This window comes from Talpa occidentalis, unplaced genomic scaffold, assembly GCF_014898055.3.
Source record: "Talpa occidentalis isolate TD23 unplaced genomic scaffold, MPIMG_talOcc4v2.1 talOcc4.14, whole genome shotgun sequence".
NCBI classification, from domain to species: domain Eukaryota; kingdom Metazoa; phylum Chordata; class Mammalia; order Eulipotyphla; family Talpidae; genus Talpa; species Talpa occidentalis.
In genome coordinates, this window is record NW_023601433.1 from 89,609,818 (window position 1) to 89,619,708 (window position 9,891).

The window sequence follows — 9,891 nt, forward strand, 5'->3', positions numbered from 1 at the left end:
TGACCCGGTGCGTGTGCTTCCTCGGCAGGACACGGAGATCCTGAACACGGCCATCCTCACGGGGAGGCCGGCGGCCGTGCCGGTGAAGGTGGTGTCGGTGGCGGAGGACGGCACGGTGACCGACATCTCCGAGTCGGTGGAGTGCACGTCCACCGCCGAGGACGTGGTCAAGGTGAGTGCCCGCGGGCAGCATGGGCTGAGCAGGAGGCCCAGGGAGCCGCGCGGCTCAGCGGGGGGCGGGGGCTCCCTGCACTCGGGCTGCTGCGCTCAACGTTGCTTCTCTCTGCTCTGGCCTGTGCCGGCCTGTGTCCTGAGCTGGCTCTGAATGCTCGGAGCCGGGGCCTGGAGCAGGCGGTGCGCCGGCAGGCCCTGTCCCGGAAGGCAGCAGAGGCCCAGCCACACCCCACCAGGCACCCCAAGTCAAGGTGGACTCGGAACACCATTTAATTTCTGCGCGCACCAGGGCAGAGAGGCTCACTGGGCACGCGGGCGGAGCTGCGCCGCCCCGGCACCCGGAGGCCGGGCACAGGGCTGCAGCGCGGGGACAGCACTGAGCGCACAGCTAACCCCAGCGGTGAGAGGCCCTCCTCTGGGCTGAATGTCAGGGTGCCCCCAGCTCCTGGGTTCACACTCTAGCCCCTAGGGATGGCGTCAGGAGGTGGGTAGGTCACCTGGTGGAGCCCCATGAATGGAGACCTCATAGAGGATACCCCACAGAGCCCCGGCCCTGCCACCCCGTGGGGACACAGCAAGGAGACCGTGGCACGAGCCCAAAAGTGCGGCTCGCCAGACCTGCCAGCACGGCCAGCCTGGACTCAGCCCCAGGAGCATGAGCAGGAGGCGGCCGTCACACGTGCGCCCCAGAGTGTGGCCTCTCAGCAGCCCGGCGGAGACCGGCCGTGTGAGGGCCCCGGACCACCGAGGGGCAGCTGCCTCAGGTCAAGAAGCAAAGTGGTCCCCAGACCTGGAGCATCGTTGCCCGGAAACCCGTTGGGAATGGGCCCCCCCCCCAGACCTGTGGAGCCCGAGGCTGTGGCTGGGGCCCCCGGCCTGCACGTTGACAAGCCCTCCCCGGGGCACAGCTCGGGGCTCGGACGGAAGTCTCGGCGGACATTCGAGGTCACCCAGGAGACACCTGTGTGTACCCCCGCCTGCCCTGGGAGCAGGGGATGCCATCCGGGTGTCTCCAGGGCCTGGGTGTCCATGGAAGCTGTCGCTGACCGCAGGCTGCGGCACTGACTCCCTGGACCCCTGCAGGCCACCCTGCTCCGGGCCACCACGTGGCCAGCACACCAGCTTCCATGCTCTCACCCGGCGGGCTCCAGTGTTGGAGGCCCGCAGGCTTCTCAGTGTGCAGCCCCCCAAAAGCAGGGCGAAGCGCACCCCAGAGCACAGGCGAGGGCTTAGAAGATCCCTGAGGGCTGCGGTGCCGGCCGGGGACGAGCCAGCTCACGCAGGAGCTCCACTGCGGCCGCTCAGGGGATGACGGACACGGCCCCGGGCGGCCCGGAACTTGCCGGCCCCTTCCGGAACAGCAGCAGCGGAGGCTCCATCATGCACCGCGACGCTGGCCCTGCCCTGTGTTCCTCTCAGTTATTTATGTATGCTGGAGTGGCCGGGCTGCCTCCCCCCAGCGCCCCGGAAGGTACTAAATGAGAAAAGTCAATGGTCTGTAAATTACAACATTGATTAAAGAAGTGATTACGGATATCACTCTTGCTGGGCTGTTATGCTAATGCCGCGCGGGTCCAGGACAGTGTTTACATGCTAATGACGAGTCTGGGAGAGCGGCTGGAATTGGTTTCCACCCTTAATCGGCTTGTAAACATCTTTAAACCCCTCTTGACCACGAGTGTGGCGATGAGGCCGTGTGTGCCCCTCCCCACGGTTCCCGCCGCCGTCCCCGGCAGATGGAGGAACTTCTCTCCGCCCGGCCCTCGCCAGCTGCCCCTCCAAGCGGGAGCGGGAGTTGGAGATGAAAATTGGGCCCAGAGCAGCCATCCAAGATTCCCGGAAGCTGCGGAAGGGGAGGATTTCATTGCTCGGCGTCGGGTGTTATGTAACTGGGTCCACAGACCCCCGAAGGAGACGCTGTGCCTTCCAGAGCCCACAGTCTGGACAGGAGACAGATAAGCAAATTAGCAATTATGGCTTCATGTGGGAAGTGCTCTGCGAAGGGCCCGGGAGCCATTTCATGAACTCCGATATGGTGCACAGGCGGCACGGCCGGGCAAGGAGTAGCTCTGCGTGCGTTCCCAAAGGAGTCAGTGACCCCAGAAGGTCAGGAAACACTGCTCGGCAGCTTCTGGGAGCTTTCAAGTTAACTTCCTATGTTTCTGCTGCTCTTGGCTCCATCTTATCTCAGCCTCTCACGTTTCTCTTTGCCCCCAAGATCTTTGGTTGTTTTGAAGCAAACATCTCCGTGAAAGGGGGCACTGTTCATCCATCCTCCATCCACCCAACCATCCATCCACCCATCCATCCTCCATCCATCATCCATCCATCCTCCATCCACCCACCCAACCATCCATCCATCCATCCATCATCCATCCATCATCCATCATCCATCCATCCTCCATCCATCCTCCATCATCCATCATCCATCCATCCCCCATGCATCCATCCACCCTCAATCCATCCATCATCCACCCATCCATCATCCATCATCCATTCATCCATCCCCCATGTATCCATCCATCCTCCATCCATCCATCATCCATCCATCCATCCATCATCCATCCATCCATCCTCCATCCATCCACCCACCATCTATCCATGTATACATACATACACATGTCCCACCCACCTGTCCTTTCAGTATACATACATACACATGTCCATCCACACCCCCACCCACCCACCCACCTGTCCTTTCAGTATCCATTTGCCTGAGCTCCTGCTTCATGAGTAACTGTCATAAGGAACCAAAATATCAAAGATGAAAAACACAAACTTCTTGGCTTTGAGGATTTCATAGTTTAGGGGTGATGTGGACCCATGGGGCCAGTTAAAATCACATTTCATAAACTTGACTATGTAAGATGGATGGTGTTATTTCTCTATAACCCAACTAGATTTCTATTTTCAGTTTTCAATTCGCTCAGGTAGCAGAACATAATCCCAGTCTAATTTCCAGCATCCTAACTATTGCAAGACCTTGGAGGAGGGGCTCATGGTCCCCCAGTCCTCTGTTCACGGTTCCCGGGGGCACCTGCTATCAGTCAAGGTCCATCTTCATTTCCTCTGGTGTCATCTACGGTGGGGAGAGGAGAAGGAGTATGGGGGAAGGAGACTCAGTCTCTGATGTGACTTTGCCATTTGTGTGTGGGGTGAACCGTTATAATACAAACATAATAGTGATCCTCGCGGGATGGGGCAGCCTCCCAGGAGACTTTGAACGAGGCCAGACAGGTCTGAATCAGGGGAGCCACACGTGTGAAGACCGAGGTGCCTTGGCAATCCGTGGGGCCTGTGCTGGGGGAGAGTGTGGCCATGGGATGCTGCGAGTCTGCTGGAGAGGAGGGGCCATGGGAGCCCTGTGGAGCCCAGGTGGACCCCAGGTGCTGGAGGTGGAGCCTGCATGTGGCCCCTCTGATGCCCACGTCACAGTCTCAGTCCCAGCTGCAGTTCGTTGTGAGTTCACGCCCACTTCATGATTGCACCAAACCCACCTCTAGCTGCTTTCTGCTGTCCGCCCCAGGGTCTCTCGGATGCCGTGGGCCAGCACCCTAGCCTGGAAGTGCAGGGGCCTGAGCACGCAGGGCAGCCCTCGCTCAGCCAGAGACGGGAGCTGGTAGATAATGCTCCCGCCTCGTGTCTTCAGGTGGATAGTTCTGTAGAATTTGCACGTGACCCCCAGAGACCATGGTCACAACAGCCAACGAAAAATGCACCTGTGTTCTGGTTTTCCCTGTCCCATCGCCCTCACTCTGCTCTCTGGGGCCACCGCCCCAGTAAACCAGCTGCACTGAATCCTTGCCTCAGGCTCTGCGTCGGCAAGAACCTGCGTCGAACACATGCGCGTTACAAGAGAAAAGGACACACCAGAGAGAATGGCCTCCAGGGCCCCAATGGTCTCCTCAGCCCTCTCTGTCCTTGCAGGTGTCTGACCACTGCGACTATGTCTTTGTCAACGGCAAAGAGATGAAAGGCAAGGTGGATGCGGTGGTGAATTTCACGTACCAGCACCTGAGGGCCCCGCTGCACATCACTGTGTGGGCGCCCCGGCTGCCCCTGCAGATCGAGGTCTCTGACACAGAGCTCAACCAGATTAAAGGCTGGAGGGTCCCCATCGTGACCAGTAAGAGGTGAGCAGGAAGGGGATCATTAAGCTTTGCTTCAGCATTGTGAGATTAGAGGAGCTCATGATGTGGGCGCTTGGAGCGGGACCTGGCGCATCTCCAGAGTGAAATACAGCTCTGCCCCATAGCGCTTCCTCCAGTGGCAGAACGTTCTAGAAGCATGCTGTTCGATACGATAGCTACTAGCACATGTGGCTATGCAGCAAATAGCAGCTCTGAAGTCTGTTTGTCCGTCGGTGTAGCCACTGACCCCCGAGGCTGCCCCGAAGCTGCTTCTGGGCATCGGAGTGGCCCGGTCCCTTTGGCCCGTTCCCCGGAGCTGAGACCCCTCCCTCCCCAGGCCCACGCGGGACAGCGAGGACGAGGAGGACGAGCCGCGGGGCCGGGGCTGCGCCCTGCAGTACCAGCGCGCCACGGTGCGTGTGCTCACCCAGTTCGTGGCCGAGGGCGCTGGCCCCTGGGAGCCGCCCAGCCACTTGCTCAGCCCAGACTGGCAGGTGGACATCACCCATCTGGTGGCCGACTTCATGAAGCTGGAGGAGCCGCACGTGGCCACGCTTGAGGACAGCAGGATCCTGGTCGGGCGGGAGGCTGGGATGACCACCATCCAGGTAGGAGGCTGGAGCTGGGGTCCTGCCTGCCCGGCATGCGTGGGGCCGGTGGAGCAGGGGCGTCTGTCTGTCTGTCTGGTTCACCGCTGCAGCCCCAGGCGCCTGGCACGCAGCCCACTCTCCCTGACTAACGTTGGGGAAACGAGTGAGGGGCGGGTGAGGTGGCATTGGCGCCCAGGCCCGTGTGTCTCGCAGCCTGTGCCTCTGTCCCTTCTTGCCGCGACAGAGCAAGGCGATCTCGGAGCGGCCCCCTTCTTGCAGGGTGCGCTCCTCCTGGACTGTGGGTGCTGTGTGCCACGGCAGGAGCGCACTAAACCCTCCACCCTGAAGCGCGGCCTCGGTTGCGTGGCCCCTGCGGGGTCCGGGCCTGGCCAGGCTTACAGGGAAGGGAGTCTGGGATAACCAAGGCGTCCCGTGTCAGCACCATGGACAGCAGCAGGTGGCCCCGGGGCGCCCGTGGGTGGCTCCTGAGGAGCTCCTGTGGGTGCGGGAGGCAAAGCTGGGGGGAGGCAAGGTGCAGGGTGGTGTGTCCAGAGCCCTTTTAGTTCCGAGTCTCCCTCCAAGCAGAGGTGAGGCCGTGACGGTGGCCACACTGGCCCCCCAGTGACCCCTCTTTCCACTGCAGCCTCCCCATTCCCACCACCTGCCCCAAGCCCATCCACCTGGGTCTGCGCACTGACACCAGTTTCGGGCGTGCCCTCCCCACCCCGGGAACAGCCTCGCTGCCCTGGACGTCGTCCTGCTACCCTCCTGTCCGCCCAGGGCCCAGCCTTCCCACGAGCCCCTCGGCGCCCGCGCCTGTCTTTGGCTCGAGGAGACGCACTCGGGTGCACAGACCAGGGGCTTTTTACAAGACCTTCCCCCCGCAGAAAGATGACGGCTGGCGGACAGCTGGCCTTTCCAGCAATTATTTTTTCAATTAAGGCCCCTCCGTTGTCCCCGGAGACGGAATGCTGGCGCCCACCTCACAGGCCAGGGCAGAGTAAACGTGACTTTCCCAGGACTGGGAGGCCGGAGCCCTCCTGGGACTCGCGTTCCCATGACCTTCCCTTTACTGCGGTGGCCTGGAAGTGAACCCGGAAGGTCTGCCCGGAGGAGGCGGGATTTCAGCACAGAAGGCAGGGGCCTCCCGGCTCCTAGGAGGTCCTTCTGGATCCGCACACAACCAGCATGTGTAGAAATGATTGCTACGCCGTTGCCACGTCACCTTGCTGCCTCAAGTCCGACATTTGGCTTCTGAGAAGAAGCAGAGGGCGCGTGACGGTGGGAGCTGGGGGCAGAGTGGACTGCTTTAGTCCAGTTCCCCCCAGTACACGCTGGGTGCACATCAAAGGCAATTCAGGCTACATGGAGTCCGTTCCTGGGCAACTGGTCGTGAGTCCGTCAGCAGCTGTGTGCGGTGGACCAGGTTGTGCACTGCACAAGGACGCCTGCTCTCAATGTCAGGCCTCATTTTCTTTTAGAAACAGAATGGTTTTAATTTTCCAGCAGATAGAACTAAAGAGTCTTGAGGGAGGCGTGACGGTCTCTGGCCTCACGAAGGCCCAGTGTCCGAGTGAAACGGGTGCAGGCGCCTTCCTCCATCCTGGATGCTGGGCCCCCGGCTCGCCGGGGACGGAGGAGGAGTTACTGGCAAGGGCCCCGCATCTGGAGTCATGTGATGAATGGTCTGTGTGCCCTGCCCAGGTGCTGTCCCCGCTGTCCGACTCCATCCTGGCAGAGAAGACAGTGACCGTGCTAGATGACAAGGTATCGGTGACAGACTTGGCCGTCCAGCTTGTGGCGGGGCTGTCTGCCACCCTGCACCCCAGCGGGGAGCACAGCAAGACTGTCACAGCCGTGGCCACGGCAGACGAGCTGCTGCGGACCCCCAAGCAGGTAGGGCCGGATGCCAGGTGACTCGGCAGCGGGGAGGCAGAGGGGCCAGCGGGGGCAGGACTTGGTCCCAGGGACCAACAGGGGAACCAGGAATCCGTTGCGTCCAGGCCAACCCCAGGCTGCAGGGGGCGCCAGAGGGTCTCTGCTGTGCTAAGGCTGGCGTGTCCTCCCCAGATTCACCCCCTGCGGATGTGGGGTCTGGCCCGGCTCCCCAGGAAGATCCCCGCTCCCCACGGTTCTCCTAACTGCCTGTCCCCCGCAGGAAGCTGTGGTCAGCACGTGGCTGCAGTTCAGTGATGGCTCCGTGGCGGCCCTGGACATCTACGACGCCGAGGACTTCACCCTGACGGCCACCTCCCTGGACGAGGCCGTCGTGTCCACCCCCCAGGCCCACTCTCCGCAGTGGCCTGTGGTGGTGGCAGAAGGGGAGGGCCAGGGGCCGCTGGTGCGGGTGGACATGACCATCGCCGAGGCCTGCCAGAAGTCCAAGCGCAAGAGTGTCCTGGCCGTGGGCGTCGGCCACATTGGGGTCAAGTTTGGCCCCAGTGAGGCGGACACCAGCCCCAGCGGGGCCGGGAGCGACATCGAGAACCACGCCAGCGAGCGGCGGCACAGGGGCCCGGACCCCGAGCGCGAGGGCCAGGACCCGCCGCAGGGCAGCCCCTCCCTGGAGCGGGAGGAGGGGGCGCTGCGCAGGCCCAGCACCACGGCCCGGGCGCTGCAGGACAAGGCGGCGAGGGCCGGCCGGCCCGACGGGGGCAGGCTGCCGGGGGAGGGTCAGCCGCAGACCATCCCCCTCGACTTTGCCAACTTCCCGGCGCAGGTGGAGCTGCCCCAGGCGGGGGCCGGGCTGCAGGAGAGCGGCCTGGTGCCCACGCCGCGGGGCCTGAGCGACCTGGAGATCGGCATGTACGCGCTGCTGGGCGTCTTCTGCCTGGCCATCCTGGTCTTCCTGGCCAACTGCGCCACCTTCGCGCTCAGGTACCGGCACAAGCAGGTGCCCCTGGAGGCTCAGGCCTCCATGACCCACTCGCACGACTGGGTGTGGCTGGGCAACGGAGCCGAGCTCCTGGAGGGCGTGGGCGACAGGTGCCCGCCTGCCGAGCGCACCACTGTCCTCGACCGCGGCCTGGGGGGCGGTGAGGAAAGCAACCGGCCACTGCTCAACGGGGGCTCCCCGGCGCCGGGGCCCAGCCAGAGCCTCGGGGCGGACCGGCCGGCCCGGGGGCAGAGGCCGGAGCCCCCGCACTCGCCCACCTCCAGGAGGAAGAAGGTGAAGTTCACCACCTTCACCACCATCCCCTGCGACGGCGGCCCCGCCGTGAACTCCGTCCTGGGCGGCCACGAGCAGGGTGCGGAGTGGGGCTGCCGCCAGGCGGGCGGGGACAGCCCCGCGGAGCTCGGAGACTACCTGGAGCAGCTCAAGGACGAGGCGTAGCGCGAGGTCGCGGGGCCGGGCCGGGCCGGCGGGGGTCACGGGAGTCCGGCCCCAGGGACTTTCTCCGGCCACGGGGTCTTGGCCGTCCGAGATGGGCCGGGGGGGTCAGAGGCCCGGCCCCGAGGGCGCCGGGGGCGCTGCCAGGCAGGGCAGCGCGGGACGGTTGTCACTTAGTGAACAGTGACAGACACAGTCAAGCTACCAAAAATCATTTGTAAAAAATGCAAAAAGAGAAATAAAAAGGGACAGATGTAACCACCTCTTTACATTTCTAATAAAGCAGCTGCACGTAGAAACGGGGCCGGCTGAGGGGCAGCCCGAGTCGCCGTGCCCGCGGGGCCGCCTGCCCCTCCCGCGCCCCTCACGCCTCGTCCTTCTCCTCGTGCCCGGGTCGCCACTCGATTTTGTATCTAGTGTTCGTTTCCGAGGATCGAATGAAACGCCAAGTCCTTCCCACTCCCTGGGTGAATTCTTAGGGACGTCGCCCTGACTGTGTCCTGCTGTTAGTGAGCCGGGTGTTTCTCTGTCCCTCCAGCCCTGTTGATGTTGGCAGGTTTTACAATGAGAGGAAACCCTCAGAGCCTCTGGGGGGGCTGCCTTGACCACCCCCAGGCCGGTGGCGGGCCCTGCCCAGGGGCTCCCTGGCCGCACCAGAGCCCACGGGTGCCCGCCTCCGGCGCCCTGTCCCGCGCCGCGGGTCTCCCGCGCGGGGCCGGCTCCATCCACAGACGTGGTCAGCATCGGCTCACGGGCAGCCCGCCGCGAGACCCCCGACGCCAGGAATGGACAAGGACGAGCCCCGAGGGTGCCGGCGTCGGCCGCGGAGCTGGACTCCACATTGGACGGCCAGTCCACCGTGTTCTCAGCGGCCTGGTCGCGCGGCAGCAGCACAGCGCCCACCCGGTCACCCAAAGGTCGGTGCCGCGCCCACCGCCCCGAGGGACGGCCGGTCCCGGCGGCGCCGCTGCAGGACGCACAGATGCTTCTTGCTTTTATTTTTGTAATTACTAAAATCAGTAGCTGAGACAGGGTCCCTGAAGCCTCGTAACCTTAGCTGGACCTCTGCGAAAGAAATTTCCAGCACACGCTATAGGCGGAAAGGAGATATTTATTTATAGCTGTGATGCCGATTGTCATTAAAGCGCTTTCCCTGGCTTGACGCGCGGCGTGCGGGGTGTTCCTTTCTCCCCGCCCCCACCCCAAGGCGCGGCTTGTGGAGGATGCGCAGGCTGGGCTGGGGGCAGCGCCTCGCCCAGCTCCTCCCGCCTCCGCCCTCTGCTGACGCTGATGCAGCTCCTGGTGGGGGAGCTGCCCGCCACCGCCCCCCACCCGCGTCGGGCTCTCGGGGAGCCCCAGGGCTTGATGACACAGAGGTGACCGGGTGAGATGTGGCCTCCGAGTTCCAGGGGGTCCACCTGAGGCCGATCTTTCCTGGGGTTGTGGTTGCCGGCGTTGACCCTGTGAGTATCAGCAAGACCTGATCAAATGATGACGTCATGATATTACCCATTATAACATGAGAGACTTCCCGTGGCCAGTCTGAGCTGGGAGGGCGACCTCCCTCCCGAGTGCCTCGCCCACCGCCACGCCCCGGGGGGTCCTCCCTGCCCGGCCCAGGTGTGTCCCCGAGGGCCGGGCTGAGGGGCAGCTCAGAGCGACCCCC

At 63.5% G+C, this 9,891-nt stretch overlaps 1 protein-coding gene across 1 annotated transcript in view; it reads left to right on the top strand.

Annotated features, from left to right (window-relative positions):
* The window catches only part of TMEM132C (transmembrane protein 132C), a 177,045-nt gene extending 168,790 nt beyond the window's left edge, over nucleotides 1–8,255 (top strand). Inside the window, exons 5-9 of the mRNA XM_037509872.2 lie at nucleotides 29–172; nucleotides 4,102–4,307; nucleotides 4,642–4,912; nucleotides 6,599–6,790; nucleotides 7,053–8,255. Of these exons, the coding sequence (XP_037365769.1) occupies nucleotides 29–172; nucleotides 4,102–4,307; nucleotides 4,642–4,912; nucleotides 6,599–6,790; nucleotides 7,053–8,228 (1,989 nt within the window). The 3' untranslated portion in view covers nucleotides 8,229–8,255. The remainder of the gene's footprint in view (nucleotides 1–28; nucleotides 173–4,101; nucleotides 4,308–4,641; nucleotides 4,913–6,598; nucleotides 6,791–7,052) is intronic.
* The last annotated feature ends 1,636 nt before the right edge of the window (nucleotides 8,256–9,891 follow it).